Source organism: Hordeum vulgare, chromosome 3H, assembly GCF_904849725.1.
Source record: "Hordeum vulgare subsp. vulgare chromosome 3H, MorexV3_pseudomolecules_assembly, whole genome shotgun sequence".
NCBI classification, from domain to species: Eukaryota; Viridiplantae; Streptophyta; class Magnoliopsida; order Poales; family Poaceae; genus Hordeum; species Hordeum vulgare.
In genome coordinates, this window is record NC_058520.1 from 599,797,042 (window position 1) to 599,822,860 (window position 25,819).

A 25,819-nucleotide genomic window follows, 5' to 3' on the forward strand; every position below is an offset into this window, starting at 1 on the left:
AGCCTGGAGATCACTCCAGTGCTCTCAGCTTCCTGTTCCGAGCACCACAGCACATTCAGCATGTCTCCGGCGAGGTTCCGCCGCGGTTTTGGTCGCCGCCGGCCAGCCTCCGGCGAGGGCCGACGTGGCCAAGCTAATCCAGTAATTAAAACGCTTAAACTCTCGCTGACAGTGGGCCCAAGGCCAAGTCAACCCAGTTAAGGGGCTGGTCAGCGCGGGATTAGCCCCAGAGAGGCTGACCAGTGGGTCCCCCCTGTCAGGTTTGACCTGAACAGGTCGGCTGACCTGCTGATGTCAGGCTGACGCAATAAAGAGAATTTCTAGTATAGAAATAATTCTAGAAATGTTTAAAAACTTCAAAAATTCATAGAAATTAATCTGTAACTCCAATGAAAATAATTTATATATGAAAAAGTATCAGAAAAATTCAAGGAATCTGAATATGCTATTTTCAATCATGTTTGAAGAGGTTATAGAACCCAAACATGTAGATTAATGATTAAGTCAATTCTTATAATTACTTTATAAATGGAATTTGGAAAATATTCAAATTTCATTATGAAATGACATGATCACACACTGTCCTAATTACAAATCAGTACCTTAACATGACATATCATGCATGTTAACATCAATTTGATCTGAGCATCAGGTCGAATCAATTAAATCGGTATCCGAGAATACCTCGTTTGAATTGATAATTGAATGTGATTCAAATCAATTTCAAACCTAATACCTATTGATTATATTAGTTTATCACCTTGCATTCTCATGCCATGCTCATGCATCATCTTGTTTGCATATGATTGTTATTGATTGTTGCCATTCATTTCGGTAGGCTCCGCACCCCCGGATTCCACCGAATATCCGTCTGTCGGATATTGTCCCTCCTCTGAGCAACAAGGCAAGCAACCATTTTTGATCATCCCGATAAATCCCATGTTCTTGCTCCTGCACTTATTTATTGCATTAGGATCAAATGCTTCAACTGCTTTTGCCACGTTAGTTGAACCCACTTCCTTTGCATGACCTATCCTTGTCACAGTAAATAGCCGAACCTTGCAACCTAGCATACCTGGTAGTTGTTTGAGCCATGATGTGCCTTATCCTGCTATGCATGCTATGCTTAGAGTTGTGTATGGTCTGTCATCTGGGAGATGAACAGAATTGTGAGAATGCGTTTGGTAAGCAAAGGTTGTGTGTTGAACCTGATTTGGTAAAGGTACCGGTGAAAGGCTGTGTAGGAGTACATGGCGGGTTCTTTCATTGGAAACGTCCTTAGGAACTGAGTTCCGTGTATGTAATCCAAGACTAGATACTACCACATGCTGGGCCCTGAAATATGACCCCGCTCGGCCTATTAACCGCTTAGTACTCGGTCCAGGAGTTGCAAGTAGTTTCTGGTGTTTATAGTAATGCTGGAGGCCGTGCATGGTGCTGACCTGAGAGGTGGGCCGTGATGCGGTAGGCAGTGGAACGGTGTACCAAGTGGCACCCGGATGGTGGGCTTGGGAACCCTGCGCACATCGTTTGAGGCCATGGCGGAAACCTCGGCCGGACATCCGTACGGGTTACTCTCAGATAGGCGACAAACCTGGACTAGGTACTAGTATGGTTAACGGTCGTGGCCGACTCCCTCGCTGGGCTTCTGCTAGAAGGTTGTCGAGGTGCATGACATGCACATGGCGATAAGTGGCGAGAGCGTGTGTGACGAAGTACACCCCTGCAGGGTTATGATCTATTCGAATAGCCGCGTCCGCGGATATGGAATACTTGGAGACATATGTTGTTCATAGATAACTTCAATGGCTACTCATAAAATTGTCAAGATAAGCGTGAGTGTCGTGGACGGCATTTCCATATGGAGGCGGATTGATTCCACAATAGTGTATTATTGTGGTGTTAGTGGACTCGTGTGCGAGAAATCAAGTTGTAAAAATTATTTAAAAATGCAAGCTGTCTAGCCACGAGTCAAATGCTGGCTTTCCGCATGAAACCCCACAATACCTTTTGATACCTTGCATGAGTAGTTAGTTATCCTAAAGTCTTGCTGAGTACCTTCGTACTCATGTTTGTTTAATAAATGTTGCAGAGGTTGCTAATGACTCTAATGGAGGGTTCTTCGTAGACATCGACGACGACGAGTAGCTGGTGTCCCAGCTACGATCTGACCCTACGTTGGATCTGTAGTATAGTCAGGCCATGTGCCTTCTAGTTGCCCTATCTGTACTCAGACAGTTTAAACTCTTCCGCTGGCTTGTAACTGAATGACTGCTATTATGTGTCATGAGACCCTTAATGTGTAATATTATGTGTGTGGCTCTTCCGAGCCTCTTAAATAAAGGTTGTATGTTTATGGTTATGTTGTGATGCCATCGATGTATCTATACATATCGGTATGCCATGCGTACGTGTGTCGTACTTGATATGTATGGGGTTCGATTACTTAGTCGTGAACTGTAGTAGCACTCCTCACAAGGAAATGCCCCTTTGCGATCCAATGGGCCTTGGTAGTTCGCTACTGCTCCGGACACATTGGTTGACCGGCATGTGTCCTTCTTAGCTGCTGTGTCCGTCCCCTTTGGGGAAATGTCACGCGATGTAATGGAGTCCTTGTAGCTTGCTACGACTCGTCTACATTCGCTGATGACCGACACCTGCTTTGTTGGGTCATGTATGCCTGTCCTTGTGCGGTACTGCCACTTTGGTTTATGACTAGACATGTCGATCCGGGTTCTTTGACATTGGAATGCTAGCGACACTATTGCATACGTGAGTCAAAAGACGCAGACGGTCCCGGCTAAGGTAAGGTTGCAGCCGTGGAGTTAACCGTGCGTGAGACCGCAAAGGGATGCGATGTGTTACAGGCTGGATTCCTATGGCTTAGGATCGGGGTCCCGACAAAAGTCGACTGGAGTATATTTTTTATACATGATATTGATGTGTACTTTACTAGTACTCCTAGTAGCACGAGGGTATTGGATACCGGTTCGGTTGCTAAGTGATTAGTAACTCGAAATAGAAGCTACGGAATAAACGGAGACTAGCTAAAGGCAAGGTGACGATATGTGTTGGAAGTGTTTCCAAGGTTGATGTGGTCAAAACATCGCACGCTCCCTCTATCATCGGGATTGGTGTTAAACCTAAATAATTGTTATTTGGTGTTTGCGTTGAGCATGAACATGATTGGATCGTGTTTATTGCAATACGATTATTCATTTAAAGAGAATAATAGTTATTCTATTTGCTTGAATAATTACCCTCAATGGTTTATTGAATCTCGATCGTAGTGTTACACATGTTCATAATATTGGTGCAAAAAGATACAAAGTTATAATGATAGTAACACTTACTTGTGGCACTACCGCTTGAGTCATGACGGTATAAAATGCATGAAGAAGCTCCATACTGATGGATCTTTGTACTCACTCATTTTTTGAAACGTTTGAGACATGCAAACCATACCTATTGGTATAAAAGCATGAAGAAACTCCATGCGGATGGATCGTTTGGATTCACTTGATTTTGAATCACTTGAGACATGCCAAAACATACCACATGGAACAAGAGAGTAACTTGTTGGAAGTAATACATTTTTGATGTGTGCAGTCCAATAAGTGCTGAGGCACGCAGTGGATATCGTTATGTTCTTACTTCACTGACGACTTGAGTAGACACAGGAGTATTTACTTGATGAATCACAAGTCTGAAATATTGAAAAGTTCAAAGCTATTTCAGAGTGAAGATCTTCGTGACAAGAGGATAAACTGTCTACGATATGATCATAGAGATGAATATCTGAGTTGCAAGTTTTGGTACACAGTTAAGACAATGTGGAAATTGTTTCGCAATTCATGCCACCTAGAACAGCATAGTGTAATGGTGTGTTCAGACGTCATAGCCACACCCTATTTGATATGGTGCATACTATGATGTCTCTTATCGAATTACCACTATCGTTTATGGGTTATGCATTAGAGACAACCGCATTCACTTTAAGTAGGGTACCCCGTATTTCCGTTGATATGACACAGTATGAACTATGGTTTGGAGAAACCTGAGCTGTCGTTTCTTAAATGTTTGGGGCTACGACACTTATGTGAAAAAGTTTCAGTCTGATAAGCTCGAACCCAAAGCGGATAAATGCATCTTCATAGGATATCCAAAACAGTTGGGTACATCTCCTATCTCAGATCCGGACGCAAAGTGTTTATTTCTAGAAACGGGTCCTTTCTCGAGGAAAGGTTTCTCTCGAAACAATTGAGTGGGAAGGTGGTGGAACTTGATGAGGTTATTGAACCGTCACTTCAACCAGTGTGTAGCAGGGCACAGGAAAATGTTCCTGTGGCGCCTACACCAATTGAAGTGGAAACTGATGATGATCATCATGAAGCTTTGGATCAAGTTAGTAAAAACCTCGTAGGTCGACAAGGTCGCGTACTACTACAAAGTGGTACCGTAACCCTGTCTTGGAGGTCATGTTGTTGAACAACGATGAACCTACGAGCTATGGAGAAGCAATGGTGGGCCCGGATTCCGACAAATGGCTGGAGGACATGAAATCCGAGAGAGGCTCCATGCATGAAAACAAAGTGTAGACATTGGAAGAACTACTTGATGGTCGTAGGACTATTAAGTAAAGATGGATCTTTAAAGGCAAGACAAACGATGATAGTGAAAAGTCACCATTAAGAAAAGCTCGACCTATCGCAAAGATGTTTCCGACAAGTTCAAAGAGTTGACTATGATGAGACTTTCTCAATCATAGCGATGCTAAAAGTCTGTTGGAATTATGTTAGCAGTTTATGAAATATTGCACATAGGATGTCAAAACATTGTTTCCTCGACTGTTTCCTCGAGGAAAGGTTGTATGTGATACAATGATGTCAGCTGTGCTTCCCTTGCAACGGCGCCAGAAATTGTCGTGTTGACGACACCAGGAATCCTTCAGCTGCGGCTACGCCTTAAGGGACTTCCAGGGGAAGTATGCAAAGGATTTCCCCGTGGCCTTGGAGCCTTGCGTTGGTGTTACCTCGAAGCGGAAAGGGTGATGTAGCACAACGGTGGTAAGTATTTCCCTCAGTTTGAGAACCAAGGTATCAATCCAGTGGAGGAGTATCACAAGATCCTGCACAAACACAAAAGCTTGCTCCCAACGCTATGAAGGGGTTGTCAATCCCTTATAGATTGTTTGCCAAGTGAGAACTGAAAGCAACAAAGTAACAAAGCAAAGTAAATGCGGAGGTGTAAACGATGGATGTGAATAGACCCGGGGGCCGTAGTATTTACTAGTGGCTTCTCTCATGAAAGCAAGTAGACGGTGGGTGAACAAATTAATGTCGAGCAATTGATAGAACCGCGCAAAGTCATGACGATATCTATGCAATGATTATATCTATAGGCATCACGTCCAAAACAAGTAGACCGATAGTTTCTGCATCTACTACTATTACTCCACACGTCGACGGCTATCCAGCATGCATCTAGTGTATTAAGTCCATAAGAATAGAGTAACGCCTTAAGCAAGATGACATGATGTAGAGGGATAATATCAAACCAATGATAAAAAACCCCATCTTTTTACCCTTGATGGCAACTACTTGATGTGTGCCTTGCTGCCCCTACTGTCACTGGGAAAGGTCACCACATGGTAGAACCCAAAACCAAGCACTTCTCCCATTGCAAGAATCATAGATCTAGTTGGCCAAACAAAACCCAAGACTCGGAGAGACTTACAAGGATATCAAATCATGCATATAAGAAATCAGCAAAGACTCAAATATATATCATAGATAATCTGATTACAAATCCACAATTCATCGGATCTCGACAAACACACCGCCAAAGAAGATTACATCGGATAGATCTCCATGAAGATCATGGAGAACTTCGTATTGAAGATCCAAGAGAGAGAAGAAGCCATCTAGCTACTAACTACGGACCCGTAGGTCTGAAGTGAACTACTCACGAGTCATTGGAGGGGCGATGATGATGATGAAGAAGCCCTCCAACTCCAAAGTCCCCTCCGGCAGGGTGCCGGGAAGGGTCTCCAGATGAGATCTTACGGAAACGGAAGCTTGCGGCGACGGAAAAGTATTTTTGAGGCTCCCCTAATTTTTTGCTGAATATTTGGGAATATATAGGCCAAAGATCTAGGTCAGGGGGCGGCCAGGGAGGCCACAAGCCCTGGCACCGCCGCCTCCCCTGGTGGCGGAGTGGGGGCTTGTGGGCTCCCTGGAGCCCACCTGGCTTGGCCCAAAGGCCCCCTGATCTTCTTCCGTTCGAAAAAAAATCATTTCGGGGTTTTTCTTCCGTTTGGACTCCGTTCCAAAATCAGATCTGTAAAGAGTCAAAAAACACAGAAAAAACAGGAACTGGCACTTGGCACTGAATTAATAAGTTAGTCCCAAAAAAAGATATAAAAGGTACATAAAGCATCCAAAGAAGACAAGATAACAACGTGAAACCATCAAAAATTATAGATACGTTTGAGACGTATCATACAACCAGAAGGTTTTGTCGATCCTATGGATGCTAACAAATATGCAAGCTGCACCGATCCTTCTATGGACTCGTGCAAGCATCTCGGAGTTGGAATATACACTTTGATGAGATGATCAAAGCTTTTTGGTTTATACAAGGTTTATGAGAAACTTGTATTTCCAAAGAAGTGAGTGGGAGCACTATAGAATTTTTGATAAGTATATGTAGTTGACATATTGTTGATCGGAAGTAATGTAGAATTTTTGTAAGCTTAAAGGGTTGTTTGAAAGGAGTTTTTCAAAGGAAGACTTGGATAGATCTACTTGAACATTGACCATCAATATCTATAGAGATAGATCAATGAAATGCATGCCTTGACAAGTTTTTGAAGGAGTTCAAAATAGATTAGCAAAGAAGGAGTTCTTGGCTGTGTTGTAAGGTGTGAATTTGAGTAAGACTCAAAACCCGACCACGGCAGAAGAAAGAGAAAGGACGAAGGTTGTCCCCTATGCCTTAGCCATAGACTCTAAAGTATGCCATGTTGTGTACCACACCTGATGTGTGCCTTGCCACAAGTCTGTTAAGAGGTAGAAAGAGTGATCTAGGATTGAATCACTAAACAACGGTCAAAGTTATCCTTAGTAACTAATGGACTAAGGAATTTTTTCTCGATTATGGAGGTGGTTAAAGAGTTTGTCGTAAAGGGTTACGTCAATGCAAGCTTTGACACTAATCTGAATAACTCTGAGCAGCAAAACATATTCGTATAGTAGAGTAGATATTTGGAATATTTCTGAATAGCACGTAGTAGGAGCATCTATAAGATGACATAAAGATTTGTAAATCTCACACGGATCTGAAAGGTTCAGAATCGTTGACTAAAACCTCTCGCACAAGCAAGACGTGATCAAACCCCAGAACTGTATGGGTGTTGGATTCGTTAAAATCACATAGTAATGTGAACTAGATTATTGACTCTAGTGCAAGTGGGAGACTGTTGGAAATATGCCCTAGAGGCAATAATAAATTAGTTATTTTTATATTTATTTGTGCATGATAATCATTTATTATCCATGCTATAATTTTATTGATTGGAAACACAAATACATGTGTTGATACATAGACAAAACACTGTCCCTAGTAAGCCTCTAGTTGACTAGCTCGTTGATCAAAGATGGTCAAGGTTTCCTGACCATATACAAGTGTTTTCACTTGATAATGGGATCACATCATTAGGAAAATCATGTGATGGACAAGACCCAAATTATAAACATAGCATGTGATCGTGTCATTTTGTTGCTATTGTTTTCTGCGTGTGAAGTATTCATTCCTATGACCATGATATCATGTAACTCACTGACACCGGAGGAATACCTTGTGTGTATCAAACGTCACAACGTTACTGGGTGACCATAAAGGTGCACTACAGGTATCTCCGAAGGTGTCCGTTGAATTAGTATGGATCAAGACTGGGATTTGTCACTCCGTGTGACGGAGAGGTATCTCGGGGCCCACTCGGTAATACAACATCATAAACAAGCCTTGTAAGCAATGTGACTCAAGTGTGAGTCACGGGATCTTTTATTTCGGAACGAGTAAAGAGACTTGCCGGTAACGGGATTGAAATAGGTATAGGGATACCGACGATCAAATCTCGGGCAGGTAACATACCGAAGGACAAAGGGAATGTTATATGGGATTATATGAATCCTTGGCAAAGAGGTTCAACCGATAAGATCTTTGTAGAATATGAAGGATCCAATATGGACATCCAGGTCCCGCTATTGTATATTGACCGAGGTGTGTCTCGGGTCATGTCTACATAGTTCTCGAACCCGCAGGGTCTGCACACTTAAGGTTCAATGATGTTTTAGTATAGTTGAGTTACATGTGTTGGTGACCGAAGGTTGTTCGGAGTCCCGGATGAGATCACGGACGTCACGAGGGTTTCCTGAATAGTCCAGAAATGAAAATTGATATATAGGAAGTTAGTGTTTGGATTCCGGAAAGTTTTCGGGCATTAACAGCAGTGTACCGAGAGTGACGAATGGGTTCTGGGGGCCCACTGGATGGGCCCACCACGCCCCAAGGGGTCCACGTGGGTTTATTGGATGTACAATAAGGTATAATGGGCTAACAAAGTTATCCAAGGAAAGCCGATGAGGAAAAAGTGGAAAAACCAAAAGAGGTGGGAAAATAAGGAAGGAGTCCTAATCCAAGTGGGATTGGAGAAGGACTCCTCCCTCCCACTTCGGCCGACCCAAGGAGGGTTTCCTTGGTGCGCCAAGGCTGCCCAAGGCTGCCTCTCCCCTCCTCCTATATATACGGTTTAGGGCTTTTGAGACACAACTTTGCCACGTGCAACTCAAACCTACACCTCGTAGTTCTTCCTCTAGATTAGATTTCTGCGGAGCTCGGGCGGAGTTGTCCAGGAATAGATAACCACCAACACCGGCGCGCCGTCACGCTGCCGGAGAACTCATCTACTTCTCCATCTCTCTTGCCGGATCAAGAAGGCCAAGATCATCATCAAGCTGTACGTGTGCTGAACGCGGAGGTGTCGTCGGTTCGGCGCTAGATCGGAACAGATCGTGGGATGATGGTGATTTGAATCACGAAGCTGTACCACTACATCAACCGCGTTTATTAACGCTTCCCGCTGAGCGATCTACAAGGTATGTGGATCAAATTTCCCTCTCGTAGATGGACATCACCATGATAGGTCTTCGTGTGCGTAGGAAATTTTTTGTTTCCCATGCAACGTTCCCCAACATGCGCCATCACGAGAAGGAGTGGGAGGACGCCTTCCTCGACCATGACCCTGTTTCCTCGGCCGCCACCTCTGTTGCTGCGCCCACGACCCCTATATGCCATGTTTGCTGAAGTGTTGAAGCCGGCTCCTTCTGCCCCATCACCTAGCATCTCCACCCTTTGATCAACGGCAGAGATAGATTCAAAAAGCTCGTCAACGGTGATAGAAGTTTTGAAAGCGCCAATGGCTACCACCACAGGATTATACTCGCGGTCGAGACCCGCAAGTACATAGTAAACCATCTCAGGTGTGAAACTGGATGTCTTGCTACTGCGAGTTCATCCCCGAGGTTCTTTCATCTTGGCAATGAAGGTGGTGCTAGACATTGTGCCCTTCATTGTGGTGGTAATGGCGATCCGTAGATTTGTGATGCGGGATTGTACTGCGATGCAAACATTATGGTGATTGCAGTCCATAGATCATATGTGTTTTCACTACTAATCACGTGTGGAAGAATCTCTTTTGAGAGAGAATTCAGGAGAATTCGGGACTTGTTGATTCTTCGACAGCCAAGGCACATATAGCGGGTTGGGCACCTGAACCATGTTCTTGTCCGACTGCTGCTGCTCCACTATTGCTGGGGGCGGGACGTCGGTCCCATCTAGGAGCCCGTTGACCTACGCTCCTCGTAGTACGAGCATCACTTGAGCTATCTATAAGAGGTAGTTCCCCTTTGTCAACTTCTCTGCCCACGGAGGACCAAGGTTGAGGACGCCTGTTGTCGAGGAATCCATAGCGATTGAATAGTTCTTGGTAGCTAGATCTGGAAGAGGGAAGCTCTGTATACCATATAAGAATCTATGGAAGCATTCCTACTGTCGTGGGAGAGCCGCGGTGGTTTATTTATTAAGGGCAAAACACGTTGACATGGTTTACACGAGAAGCAGCCAATCGTAAGGATACAACTAAGAGGGAGAGATAGATACATATACGGGAGGAAGTTTAGAATACATGTTGTAACCGACTCAAACTCTAACAGTTGCCATATATAGTGGACCTGGGTGGAGAACAAACTATCGTGTCCCAAATCAGGAGCTCGACGGGCTTGTTGGTGATGGTGATCATCTTGTCCCCGCACTCGGTATCGATGTTGAAATCAAGGATGGGGTGGAACTCGTTGTGGAGAAACTGCACCAGCAGGCATGTCGCTATAAGGATCAACCGATCCAATCAAATCTCCACTACACGGACGGAAGTAGTAGAAAGGGGAGGGATTGACTGATCGGGGAATGGACCTGAGTCGCCGATGAGGACGTAGGTGAAGTTTTAGAGTGACATCTCCGTCCCCGATGCCGCCGCTCTTCTGTGATGTTTATTTGTTATGTATCGTGTGAACTATTTGTCCACTTATACTATCATGTTGTTAACATCTTGATCGAGTGCTATGAACTCGTGCTACCTTGTTGTTAACATCTTGTCTTCTATTTTATTGTTTGTGTCATATGGGTATTTCCATTCAAGAACGAGAAGTAGATGAATTTGAATTAGTCATGGTAGCGTTAGCTTTGGATGTGATGTCGTCAGAGGAGAGACTAACATATGCACGAAGAAAATTACAATTTGTGTCATACCTCAAAGAAATAGAGATCGTTGATCCGATGAAATTACACCTTTTGTCGGGCCTCCAAGAAAAACAGACTGTTGATCGGAAGAGACATGCCATAGATGACATGATGGCCATGGTTATTGCAGATGGAGCCGTACCTGGTGGTGATGAGCATTTCTATGCTTCACAACTTTTGTTGGAGCAGAAATATCGTGATGTTTTCTCTTCATTCAAGGGTTTTGCTCCTAGTGTGAGGCTTGGATGGATTCAGAGGACATGGGAACTCAAGAATGGCTAAAATCTATGATGTTTTAAATCCTTTAAACCAAAATATTTGCTATGTATCATGTTAACCTCATATGTGATATGAACTTGTACCATATTGTGAACTAAGTTTATTTGCTATATATTGTGTGAACCATTTATGTACTTGTACTATCATGTTGTTAGCATCTTGTGTGCAATGAACATGTACTATCTTCTTGGTTACATCGTGTTTGCTATCCTTTTTTTCTGGTAGATGGATATTTCAAATGAAGACAAGACAGAGGAATTTGAATTTGCCATGCTAACGTGCATGCCTTGTGTCCAAGCATACCAAACTAACATGCAATAGGCTCACTTGAGGCGGCTACTTTGTCTAAAAAGGTTAGATTGAAAATATAGAATAGATTAAAAAGTATTCTACTTTGTCTTGTACTCCAAAAAGATAATTTGTTCCTATATATATGCCCACAAGACTCAAATAATAAACATCAATTCCACCAATCTCTCTCTATGCCCTTCTAAAATGGTATCAGCCTAACCGATCCAAACTCTAGCCGCCACCCGCCGCTTATGCCCCGCACGCCACCCTCGGACGGTTGGCCCTCATGACGCCACCGGTGGGTTGCGCCACCCATACCCAGGGTTTGTCCGCCGGTCGTATTACCCGGCTGCCCCAGAAAGCCTTTTTCCTGATCCACTGATCCGAGTTTTTTTTGTCTCTGACCATCATCAACCGTGCGACAAGGCTGGACGTGTCGTACAAGGTACGCCTTCTTTCATCGATGTCGGCCGCTCATCCGCGTGGTCTCCATAGCCGGCCCGTCTTCATCATCGTTTCCCAGAACTTCACCGACAACGCCGCCATCAACTCTCATTTGCGCGTCGTCTCCGCCATGGCATGTAAAGCATCGTTGCTGGTATGATACCCCAATCACATGCTTGTTTTGTCAAGCACATCCCTGACCAAGCGCCTACCGCCGATGAACCACATGTTGTCGTCGGGTCGTCCCTTCGGACCATCGCATCACCATCCCGAGGTCCTTCGGTCGGCTGCCCCACCCGGGCGCCATCCCACCAACGCTCCAAGATCCTCCCGTCGGATACCCCCGTAGCTGGCTCCACCCTTACATCGCACCTTCAGGCTGTCGCACCGTAGCACGCGGTCCACCCTGCCGCCCATCGAGCCATCACCACTGTCCAATGGTTCTCCCCCAAACCGCGAGCCACAGCTAAACCTCCCCTTCAAGATGTAGCGCCACGACACGCGGCCCCATGACCCGCTCGCCGCCACTACACCTCCCTTTCGAGCTATGCCTCAATGGCACGTGGTCCCCATGACTCATGCCCCACTTCTACAACACCCCTTCGGGATGTCGCGGAGCGGCACACGGTCCCAGACGGCCCCCAAGGCAATCACAGGGGCTGCACCGACATGTGCATCATTGTTGTGCCGCCTCTTCATGTCGTACTTCCGTGGCACACGGTCCGGGCCGCCATCCTGAGATCTTCATGCCGTCACCCCGACCCGTCTGATGGTGCTTGATACGTCTCAAACTTATCTATAATTTTTGATGGTTTCATGCTGTTATCTTGTCAACTTTGGATGTTTTATATACCTTTTATATCTTTTTTGGGACTAACTTATTAATTCAGTGCCAAGTGCCAGTTCCTGTTTTTTCTGTGTTTTTGACTCTTTTTAGATCTGATTTTGGAACGGCGTCCAAAAGGAAGAAAATCCCCGAAATGAATTTTTCCAGAACAGAAGAACATCGGGGGACTTGAGGGCCAAGGCAGGAGGCCCACAGGGAGCCCACAAGCCCTGTAGCCGCGGTCGGGGGGAGGGGGGGCTGCGGCTACCAGGCTTGTGGCTGTTAGAATTATGCCCTAGAGGCAATAATAAATATAGTTATTATTATAATTCTGTATCAAGATAATCGTTTATTATCCATGCTATAATTGTATTGAATGAAGACTCATTTACATGTGTGGATACATAGACAAAACACTGTCCCTAGCGAGCCTCTAGTTGGCTAGTCAGTTGATCAAAGATAGTCAGTGTCTTCTGATTATGAACAAGGTGTTGTTGCTTGATAACTGGATCACGTCATTAGGAGGATCACGTGATGGACTAGACCCAAACTAATAGACGTAGCATGTTGATCGTGTCATTTTGTTGCTACTGTTTTCTGCGTGTCAAGTATTCATTCCTATGACCATGATATCATGTAACTCACTGACACCGGAGGAATACCTTGTGTCGAATGTTGTTTTATGCGTATTTGAGTTATATGGTTGGTTACCGAATGTTGTTCGGAGTCCCGGATGAGATCACAGACGTCACGAGGGTTTTCGGAATGGTCCGGAAACGAAGATTGATATATAGGATGACCTCATTTGATTACCGGAAGGTTTTCGGAGTTACCGGGAATGTACCGGGCATGACGAATGGGTTCCGGGAGTTCACCGGGGGGGGGGGGGGCAACCCACCCCGGGGAAGCCCATAAGCCTTGAAGGTGGCGCACCAGCCCTTAGTGGGCTGGTGGAACAGCCCAAAAGAGCCCTATGCGGATTGGAAGAAAAATCAAAGAGAAAAGAAAAAAAGGGGAGGTGGGAAAGGAAAGAGGGACTCCACCCACCAAACCAAGTAGGACTCGGTTTGGGGGTTGAGTCCTTCCCCCCGGCTCGGCCGACCCCCTTGGGGCTCCTTGAGCCCCAAGGCAAGGTCCCCCTCTCCCACCTATATATACGGAGGTTTTAGGGTTGATTTGAGACGACTTTTCCACGGCAGCCCGACCACATACCTCCACGATTTTTCCTCTAGATCGCGTTTCTGCGGAGCTCGGGCGGAGCCCTGCTGAGACAAGATCATCACCAACCTCCGGAGCGCCGTCACGCTGCCGGAGAACTATTCTACCTCTCCGTCTCTCTTGCTGGATCAAGAAGGCCGAGATCATCATCGAGCTGTACGTGTGCTGAACGCGGAGGTGCCGTACGTTCGGTACTAGATCGTGGGACTGATCGCGGGATTGTTCGCGGGGCGGATCGAGGGACGTGAGGACGTTCCACTACATCAACCGCGTTCACTGACGCTTCTTCTGTACGGTCTACAAGGGTACGTAGATCACTCATCCCCTCTTGTAGATGGACAACACCATGATAGGTCTTCGTGCGCGTAGGAATTTTTTTTCCCATGCGACGTTCCCCAACAGTGGCATCATGAGCTAGGTTCATGCGTAGATGTCTTCTCGAGTAGAACACAAAAGTTTTTGTGGGCGGTGATGTGCGTTTTGCTACCCTCCTTAGTCTTTTCTTGATTCCGCGGTATTGTTGGATTGAAGCGGCTTGGACCGACATTACTCGTACGCTTACGAGAGACTGGTTTCATCGCTACGAGTAACCCCGTTGCTCAAAGATGACTGGCAAGTGTCGGTTTCTCCAACTTTAGTTGAATCGGATTTGACCGAGGAGGTCCTTGGATGAGGTTAAATAGCAACTCATATATCTCCATTGTGGTGTTTGCGTAAGTAAGATGCGATCCTACTAGATACCCAAGGTCACCACGTAAAACATGCAACAACAAAATTAGAGGATGTCTAACTTGTTTTTGTAGGGTATGCTTGTGATGTGATATGGCCAACGATGTGATGTGATATATTGGATGTATGAGATGATCATGTTGTAATAGATAATATCGACTTGCACGTCGATGGTACGGCAACCGGCAGGAGCCATAGGGTTGTCTTTATACTAATGTTTGTGCTTGCAGATGCGTTTACTATTTTGCTAGGATGTAGCTTTAGTAGTAATAGCATGAGTAGCACGACAACCCCGATGGCGACACGTTGATGGAGATCATGGTGTGGCGCCGGTGACAAGAAGATCGTACCGGTGCTTTGGTGATGGAGATCAAGGAGCACGTGATGATGGCCATATCATGTCACTTCTGAATTGCATGTGATGTTAATCCTTTTATGCACCTTATTTTTCTTAGAACGACGGTAGCATTATGAGGTGATCTCTCACTAAAATTTCAAGACGAAATTGTGTTCTCCCTGACTGTGCACCGTTGCTACAGTTCATCGTTTTGAGACACCACGTGATGATCAGGTGTGATAGACTCAACGTTCGCATACAACGGGTGCAAAACAGTTGCGCACGCGGAACAATCGGGTTAAGCTTGACGAGGCTAGCATGTGCAGACATGGCCTCGGAACACATGAGACCGAAAGGTCGATCATGAATCATATAGATGATATGATTAGCATGGGGATGCTTACCACTGAAACTATACTCAACTCACGTGATGATCGGACTTGAGCTAGTGTAAGTGGATCATGAACCACTCAAATGACTAGAGAGATGTACTTTTTGAGTGGGAGTTTAGCGAATAATTTGATTAAGTTAAACTCTAATTATCTTGAACATAGTCTAAGTCCACTTTGAATATATTTGTGTTGTAGATCATGGCTCACGCGACAGTCACCCTGAATTTTAATACGTTCCTAGAGAAAGCTAAGTTGAAAGATGATGGAAGCATCTTTGTAGACTGGGCTCGTAATCTTAAGCTAATCTTACAAGCTGGGAAGAAGGATTATGTCCTTAATGCTGCGCTAGGAGATGAACCACCCGCTACGGCTGATCAGGATGTTAAGAACGCTTGGTTAGCACGTAAGGAGGACTACTCAGTAGTTCAATGTGCAGTCTTGTATGGCTTAGAACCGGGACTTCAACGTTGCTTTGAGCGTCATGGAGCATTTGAGATGTTCCAGGAGTTGAAGTTTATCTTTCAGAAAAACGCCCGGATCGAGAGGTATGAGACCTCCGATAAATTCTATGCTTGCAAGATGGAGGAGAACTCGTCTGTCAGTGAACATGTGCTCAAAATGTGTGGGTACTCAAACCGTCTAGCTGAGCTGGGGATTGAACTCCCGCAAGAGGCTATCACTGACAGAATCCTTCAATCACTGCCGCCAAGCTATAAAGGCTTTGTGTTGAACTACAACATGCAAGGGATGAACAAGTCTCCCGGCGAGTTGTTTGCGATGCTGAAAGTCGTAGAGACTGAACTCCGTAAAGAGCATCAAGTGTTGATGGTGAATAAGACCACTAGATTCAAGAGAAACGACAAAGGCAAGAAGGGTAATTCAAAGAAGAGCGGCAAGCCTGTTGCCAATCCGACGAAGAAACCCAAAGCTGGACCTAAGCCTGAAACAGAGTGTTACTATTACAAGGGTATGGGTCACTGGAAGCGCAATTGCCCCAAGTATCTGGCAGATAAGAAGGCGGCCAAAGAAAAATCAGGTATATTTGATATACAAGTTATTGATGTGTACTTAACCGGCTCTCGTAGTAGTGCCTGGGTATTCGATACCGGTTCTGTTGCTCATATTTGCAACTCGAAACAGGAACTGCGGAATAGACAAAGGCTGGCGACAGATGAAGTGACGATGCGCGTAGGAAATGGTTCCAAGGTTGATGCAATCGCCGTCGGCACAGTTTCACTTCAGTTACCATCAGGATTAGTTATGAACTTAAATCATTGTTATTTAGTGCCTGCATTAAGCATGAACATTATATCTGGATCTTGTTTATTGCGAGACGGTTACTCCTTTAAGTCAGAGAATAATGGTTGTTCTATTTCTATGACTAAACCTCTTCCACGTCCAAAGCATGATCATCACCAGAACTGTATGGGTGTTAGATTTATTACAATGTAATTCGCATGATGATGTGAGGGCTAGATTATTGACTCTAGTGCAAGTGGGAGACTGTTGGAATTATGCCCTAGAGGCAATAATAAATATTGTTATTATTATAATTCCTGTATCAAGATAATCGTTTATTATCCATGCTATAATTGTATTGAATGAAGACTCATTTACATGTGTGGATACATAGACAAAACACTCTCCCTAGCGAGCCTCTAGTTGGCTAGTCAGTTGATCAAAGATAGTCAGTGTCTTCTAATTATGAACAAGGTGTTGTTGCTTGATAACTGGATCACGTCATTAGGAGAATCACGTGATGGACTAGACCCAAACTAATAGACGTAGCATGTTGATCGTGTCATTTTGTTGCTACTGTTTTCTGCGTGTCAAGTATTTGTTCCTATGACCATGAGATCATATAACTCACTAACACCGGAGGAATACTTTGTGTGTATCAAACGTCGCAACGTAACTGGGTGACTATAAAGATGCTCTACAGGTATCTCCGAAGGTGTTCGTTGAGTTAGTATGGATCAAGACTGGGATTTGTCACTCCGTGTTGACGGAGAGGTATCTCGGGGCCCACTCGGTAATACAACATCACACATAAGCCTTGCAAGCAATGTGACTTAGTGTACGTTGCGGGATCTTGTATTCTGGAACGAGTAAAGAGACTTGTCGGTAAACAAGATTGAAATAGGTATGCGGATACTGACGATCGAATCTCGGGCAAGTAACATACCGAAGGACAAAGGGAATGACATACGGGATTATATGAATCCTTGGCACTGAGGTTCAAACGATAAGATCTTCGTAGAATATGTAGGATCCAATATGGGCATCCAGGTCCCTATATTGGATATTGACCGAGGAGTCTCTCGGGTCATGTCTACATAGTTCTCGAACCCGCAGGGTCTACACACTTAAGGTTCGACGTTGTTTTATTTGTATTTGAGTTATATGGTTGGTTACCGAATGTTCTTCGGAGTCCCGGATGAGATCACAGACGTCACGAGGGTTTCCGGAATGGTCCGGAAACGAAGATTGATATATAGGATGACCTCATTTGATTACCGGAAGGTTTTCGGAGTTACCGGGAATGTACCGGGCATGACGAATGGGTTCCGGGAGTTCACCGGGGGGGGGGGGGGCAACCCACCCCGGGGAAGCCCATAGGCCTTGAAGGTGGCGCACCAGCCCTTAGTGGGCTTGTGGGACAGCCCAAAAGAGCCCTATGCGCATTGGAAGAAAAATCAAAGAGAAGAAAAGGGGAGGTGGGAAAGGAAAGAGGGACTCCACCCACCAAACCAAGTAGGACTCGGTTTGGGGGGGAGTCCTTCCCCCCTTGGGGCTCCTTGAGCCCCAAGGCAAGGTCCCCCCTCTCCCACCTATATATACGGAGGTTTTAGGGCTGATTTGAGACGACTTTTCCACGGCAGCCCGACCACATACCTCCACGGTTTTTCCTCTAGATCGCGTTTCTGCGGAGCTCGGGCGGAGCCCTGCTGAGACAAGATCATCACCAACCTCCGGAGTGCCGTCACGCTGCCGGAGAACTCTTCTACCTCTCCGTATCTCTTGCTGGATCAAGAAGGCCGAGATCATCGTCGAGCTGTACGTGTGCTGAACGCGGAGGTGCCGTCCGTTCGGTACTAGATCGTGGGACTGATCGCGGGATTGTTCGCGGGGCGGATCGAGGGACGTGAGGACGTTCCACTACATCAACCGCGTTCTCTAACGCTTCTGCTGTACGGTCTACAAGGGTACGTAGATCACTCATCCCCTCTCGTAGATGGACATCACCATGATAGGTCTTCGTGCGCGTAGGAAATTTTTGTTTCCCATGCGACGTTCCCCAACAGTGGCCTCCCTGGAGCTCCCCTGCCCTAGCTCTTTGGCCTATATATTCCCTAAAATCCCAGAAAAAATCAGGGCGTCCACGAAACCACTTTTCCGCCGCCGCAAGCTTCCGTTTCCACGAGATCTCATCTGGAGACCCTTCCCGGTGCCCTGCCGGAGGGGACTTTGGAGTTGGAGGGCTTCTACACCAACATCAACATCATTGCTTCAGACCTACGGGTCCGTGGTTAGTAGCTAGATGGCTTCTTCTCTCTCTTGGATATTACAAAGTTCTCCATGATCTTCATGGAGATCTATCCGATGTAATCCTCTTTGGCGGTGTGTTTGTCGAGATCCTATGAATTGTGGATTTGTGATCAGATTATCTATAAATTATATTTGAGTCTTTGCTGATTTCTTATATGCATGATTTGATATCCTTGTAAGTCTCTCCGAGTCTTGGGTTTTGTTTGGCCAACTAGATCTATGATTCTTGCAATGGGAGAAGTGCTTGGTTTTGGGTTCATACCGTGCGGTGACCTTTCCCAGTGACAGAAGGGGCAGCAAGGCACGCATCGTGTTGTTGCCATCAAGGGTAACAAGATGGGCTTTCATCATAGATTTGAGATTGTCCATCTACATCATGTCATCTTGCTTAAGGCGTTACTCTGTTCTTATGAACTCAATACACTAGATGCATGCTGGATAGCGGTCGACGTGTGGAGTAATAGTAGTAGATGCAGAAAGTATCGGTCTACTTGTTTTGGACGTGATGCCTATATGTATGATCATTGCCACAGATAATGTCATGACTTTGCGCGGTTCTATCAATTGCTCGACAGTAATTCGTTCACCCACCGTCTACTTGCTTTCATGAGAGAAGCCACTAGTGAACACTACGGCCTCCGGGTCTACTCACAATTGTCATCTTCGCTTTTACTTTTACTTTGCTTTGTTTACGTTTTGCTTTCAGTTCTCACTTTGCAAACAATCTATAAGGGATTGACAACCCCTTCATAGCGTTGGGTGCAAGCTCTTTGTGTTTGTGCAGGTACTTGTGACTTCACGCGATCCTCCTACTGGATTGATACCTTGGTTCTCAAACTGAGGGAAATACTTACCGCCGCTGTGCTACATCACCCTTTCCTCTTCAAGGGAATACCAACGCAAGGTTCCAAGGCCGCGGGGGAATCCTTTGCATATTTGCCAAGGAAATCCCTATAGGCGTAGCCAGCAGCAGTGCTGCGTCACACTTTTGGGCTGTAGTGCCGCAGCTTACGGTTAACTCCGCCGTCCCTGCGCGTCGAGTTTCCCTGGTATGCGTCGCGCCGCTTCCCTTGGCGCGGGAACGCCATCGTCCGTGCCGGTCTTCTTCACGTTGTCGGGTTCTTCATTACCTACTTTGAGCATCTCCATCGTGCTCCTAATGCAGCCATGGCCGTCGCCACACTTCTTCGCCGCTGTTGTCGCTCTCTCACCCGAGCTGCACCACCCTCGTCTTCATTTGTCACCAGCTCACCAACATCGTCGTTATCTTCCCCGACCACTTCGTATACTGCGACCACCGTTGGCGACATCGACCCCATGCCGTCTGGCACCACAATCATCGTCAATCCTCCTCTAATGGCCCCTCTGACTCCTTCGACATGGCGTACAACTTCTGCAGGTCCCCGTCTACATATGTCCGGTGCTGGCAACACCGACACATGCTTTCGTCCCGATGTGCTCCTAGGCCTGGCAAACATGGAGCTGTGCATCGTCAACATCGACTCCTTCCGTCTACGCATTCCCGGTGTCGTCAACACCAATGTGTGCCTTTGTCCATGATGTGTCCCTGGGATTGGCAAACCCGGACAATGCCTTGTCAACACTGCCTTCTACTTGGTGCACCACTTCTTCGACACCAATTCGCCCATGACTAACTGGATGCCTTCTTGCCCCCATGGCTCAATGACGACTACCCAAACGCTGGCCACCCCGGCTCGACATCGACCATGACATTCTTCGCATGGCTAACTTGACCAGGGCTACACAACCCTACGCTCTTGGCTACCTCAACAATGGTACAAAGGGCTACCACCTTGCTTGATAAACCTCGTCGGTTTCCACTCCAACCGTGACTACTGCGATGCATCTATCGTTAGGACTGGGGGGGAGGGGATGTTCGTGAGCTTACCTTCGGATTCTTCTCCAATCTCACCGTGTGCGTCTCTACCGTTGTGATTCCAGGGGATGTTGAGTATCGTGGTTAGATTGGAAATATAGGATAGACTAGGAATTATTCTAGCTTGTGTTGTATTCTAAGAAGATCATGTACTCATATATATATGCCCACAAGGCTCAAGCAATAACAATTAATTCCACTAATCTCTCTCTATCCCCTTCTAACACTTGTCCTATGCGAATCATCAAAGGTGGTGAGAACTATGAAACTGCATGAATGATATACTAGAGGCGGTTGGTAATTTTAACCGCATATAGTTTCTCATAGTGGCAGGTAGTTTCACTCCAGAAACCGCCTACATTGTTTTAGTAGCTCATGGCATCACCTTTTCTTTCTTTTCTCTACATTCTCAAGTACGTCCCCTTCATTTCCCCCCTTATCTTATCAATGGCAGTCGAGTGGTGCTCATATAAAAGGGGTGGATATAGCATTGATCCGCGGTGGAGCGGTGCACCCCACTATGGCGGTGCGGTGGCACACCCTCTCAAATGACGAGGTGTTGTAGTAGTTCGAGTCCGACCATGTTATTGACCAAGATCTCCACCATGGACCATCAAGCGTAGATCTGATGAGTAGTGCCATGTAGTCGACCCACATGGCTCGCCTGGAGTGGAATGCCACCACTGCCCACCACCACAGACTCCTCCTAGGGTGGACTCTGGAACGGTGAGCTACCATTTCCCCCACCCCTTGCAACTTAAGTAGAAATCAACGTGGTGGGGAAATCCCTAATTTTGACACAAGCACAATGAGAAGAGAATTTACAAGAGCACAATGACAGTGATTGGGAAGATGATCATGAAGGTTGTTCTGGTAAGGATGACCTAAAGGATTGTTCTGATGAGGATGAGCATGAGCATGGGGATGTTAATGAATTTCCCAAAATCTAAGAAAATGACCAACCTGAAACTAAAAATGTTCATGAACATGAAGTAACTACACAATAATATGTTAGTGATGAATGTGAAGACCTTTATTGATATCCTAGAGATGAATTTTTCTCAAGGGAAGATGATGGAGCACAAGACCTTGGAAAGCATGGTAAGGAAGTGCTTAGAATGAGGAGGATGGACTTGCCACTTAATTAAGAGAAACATGCCAAAGAAAATACATCACAATTAATTCTTGTAGATGAAATGGATGAGGGAAATGACACTTCCTTGCATGTATTATAGTGAGGAGTATAGTTAGGATGTGTATGGAAATTCAACTAGGAGGAAAACTAGATTTCCCATGTTTGGTCGCAAGGATGCAATTCCCGTCTTCATCCTAAGCATGGCATTTAGGGGAAGAAAATAATTGTTGTGAAATATGGTCTTCATGTGAAGAGGCACATTTCCTTCCCAAAGGATGATGCTGGTAGGATTAGGACAAGATGCTCTTGGCCTAATTGTCCATGGCTGCTATGTGCTTAAAAGAGAAGCACAAGTGACTAGTTTCAATCCGTAACATTTGTAGATAACCACATGTGCCCTTAGAGGGGAGGCAGTAGATTGATCACTGCCTCTAAGATACCAGATAAGTATGAGAGAATTATGAAGGCAAATCCAGGATGAAGAGTGAAGTCTATTAAGGCCACTGTCGAGATGTTACACATGTGCATGTCTCCAAGATAAAGAAAAAAGGCTATTGTAAGAAGGATAGTTAGAGAAGCAATGCATGCAGAATATGCCACAATATTTGATTACCAACTAGAGATCTTAAGGAGCAATTCAGGCAACACTGTTGCAGTAGTCCGTAATCCAAACACAAACTGGCCCTATTTTTTAAACATTTTATGTATGTTTTCATGCCTGCAAGAGAGGTTGCATAGAAGGGTGCAAGAAAGTAGTGGAGAATTCTGGTGTGCTCTTGGAAGAGGTGCCAAAGGGTAAATGCATCCCATTGATTGGGGTCCACTACAAGTTTAGAATAAAGACTCTTGGTTCTGGTCTATGGCTCTGTTACACAAAGGCTTAGAGATTACTGATAAATGAGAAGTATGGGTCTTCATATCAGATCAACAAAAAATACTTACCAATGCTCGAAGGTGTGCAAAATGCTAAGCATAGAAATCGTGCTAGGCATATCATGCTAACTGGAATGAAAGGCATAGGGCTCAAGCTACGAGAAAAGATTCTAGGTAGTGCTAAATCTTCAAATAGGATATAGTTCAACCTAAAGAGAGCCAAACTTCCGCAACTCACACATGATGGATCAAGAGACATGATGCAGTCAGGGCTAGAGCATTGGTGTAGAGCCCGGTCGAAAGATGTTTCATGTTGTAATTCAGTGATAACAACATATGTCAGAGTTTGAATGACTGGATAGTATATCACAAGGTATTCCTATTATCAACATGTTTGAAGCAATTAGAGCAAAGGTAACTATTGGAATTCAACTTAAGAGAGGCGTGCCTGCAAAATGAAATGAACCTATCTGTCCAAAGTTACCGAGAATTGTGAATCAATATGGAATGGAAAATATGAATATAAGGTAAAGTTAGGATAACATGGTTGCAAAGTTGACATGCAAGCAAGAACATGTTTTTCTAAATATTTGCAACCGTATGGAATTCCATGTGTCCACTCTTTCAAGCTTCAGAGTGTAGTCTTGATGACATTGGCCCATTAATCTCCTTCTCCTATAGCAGTGAAGCATATAACATGACCTATGAGCACTGCATGATGCCAACTCTAACATCCCATTTTTTTTCAAATGTTGGAATGTTAATTATAAGATAGGATTGAGTGACTTGCTTTGATTTTTACGAGAAACTAATTTTTCTGAGTCTTGCTTAAACTTTTCCAGGCCAAGTTATAAAATTTGGATAGTCTTTTATCCAATAAGGAAAGTATTTGTTAAAGGGTTTATTCAAACTTCACAAGGTTTCCCTTATTTTTTATTATTTTGAAATATTTGAAACCATATTCAAATATATGGTTCAGAATGAAATGACCTTCCCAGTTAAGGTCGAAAAATATTTCATAAATGATTTGATTTAAAAGTTGGAGAATCCATTTTGAATTTGGAGTTATTTGCATTTAGAGCTATTTTTTTTTCAAAAACTCATTTAAATAAACTATGAGAGGAGATAATATGACTTCTCCAAAACTATTATTGGGAATACTTAATATTTACCGTTTGTCATTTTGGGTATTCATAAAACCGTAAGTAGTATGTTGCGAAAATTATGAAGCGCATAATGCAATATTAAAACAAGTCGTGCACAAAAATAATTTTATCAAATTCTAAAATTAGTTTTCCTAGACTCCAAATTACAAGTATGTGAATGTGACCATTTGTTTTTTCTTTACTTAATATATTTCTGCACTAAATAAATAAATTTATAGAAAAAACAAAAAGGAGACCTCGCCTACTAGGTGTAGCCCATATCTTCCTTCCCTATGCCCCGCACACATGCTCGTGACTAAGAGCATCTCCAACACGCGCCGAACGCGCCGCGCGCAAAAAACTGGTTTGCCGCGCGCCCATCGTCTGGATTGGCGCGGCGCGCAGCGCTGGCTCCAGCAGCTGCGCTAAAATGCAGCGCGCGCCGCTCTAGCGGGGCGCGCAAAAAATGCAGCGCGCGCGCTCACAACATTTTTTTATTTTAGATAAATCGGAAGCATAGAAAAATAAAAACTAGATAGATTGCATAAATAAAAAACGAAAGGTATTTTACATCGGTGCAACTAGATAGATAGTTCGAAAGCATAGATAAAACTACGGTGCAACTAGATAGAAACTACTCCTAGTCGCTACCATCATCACCATCATCATCCTCGTCGGTGTCGTCCGAGGTTGAGAGCCATATGTCCAACCAACGATCATCGTTTTCCGTGAAGAACGACCTCCCACCTGCTGCAACGATATCTGCCTGCGCATTCGCCGATGACTTCCGCCGACGCCTGTCCAACCGCTCCTCGCGGCGCCTTCGCGTGTCCTCCTCGCGGCGCCTTGCCCAGTAGACTTGCTCGTAGGCGACGTCCTCCGGGTGGCGCCGGCGCCACTCCGCCATGACTCGCTCGTCCTCCCGGGCGACGAGGAGGCGGCGCTGCCGCGCAGCGTGCTCCGCACGGTCTTGTGTCGTGTTAAGACGAGGCGGCGGGGCGACGTCTAGCGCCTGCTGGAGCGTGTAGACGTCCTGGAAATTCATCTGCCCACGCGGCCTGCCTAGGCGCCACGCCGCCGCGTCGAACGCGCGGGCGGCCTCGTCCGCCGTCTTGTAGGTGCCGAGGCTGAGCCGAAGATCGCCGAAGCGTATCTCGAAGTAGTACCCGCCGTTGGTGCGCAGGCGGACGCCGCGGTTGCCCGACGCTCCGCGGCGGCATGGTGGCGCGTCGGTGGTGGGGCGCTGGATTGGTGGAGGCGCGCGTGGCAGAGGAAGAGGAAGAGGAGTCGTGGAAAAGGCGTGTGGCGAGCGCCGCATTTTATAGGCGCGCCGGAAGCGGTGCGGCAAAAATGGCGCGCGAGCTGCCGCCTTTTCGCGTGCGCGCAAGCGGTTACCCCGCGCGCGAGTTTCCCGCCACCGCTGAAGCGCGGCAAAACGTCCCGCGCGCGCTAAAAGCTGGGTTTACCGTGCGCGCGCGTCTTTTGGCACGGCCGTTGGAGATGCTCTAATGGCAGCGGGGCCAATAGCTCCTGTGCGACGTCTTTCCTGGGAATTGGAAGCAGTGCGACATCTTTCGATGAAATAGCTCTCGCGCGACGGTTTGCATGGAGAAAATAGCTCACGGACACACATGCGATAAAACCTTAGTCAACTAGTCCAATTTGCATTTAGTCATGTCTTACCTAATTTGGGCCCAAATTAATTAGCACCGCATCTCGTGAAACTGCCCGACTAGAACTGTCCGAAACTGCCCGACATCTTCAGCTCCGGCGGCGGCTACGGCGGAGGAGCCCTCTTTCTCGGCGGCGGCGTAGCCCCCTTTCGGCGGCGGCGGCCATGGTGGTGA

The 25,819-nt window shown here is 45.7% G+C and overlaps 1 protein-coding gene across 1 annotated transcript in view; it reads right to left on the bottom strand.

Annotated features, from left to right (window-relative positions):
- The window catches only part of LOC123442191, a 58,930-nt gene extending 38,920 nt beyond the window's left edge, over positions 1 to 20,010 (bottom strand). Inside the window, exon 1 of the mRNA XM_045118254.1 lies at positions 19,909 to 20,010. Within this exon, the coding sequence (XP_044974189.1) occupies positions 19,909 to 20,010 (102 nt within the window). The remainder of the gene's footprint in view (positions 1 to 19,908) is intronic.
- Between the last annotated feature and the right edge of the window lie 5,809 nt (positions 20,011 to 25,819).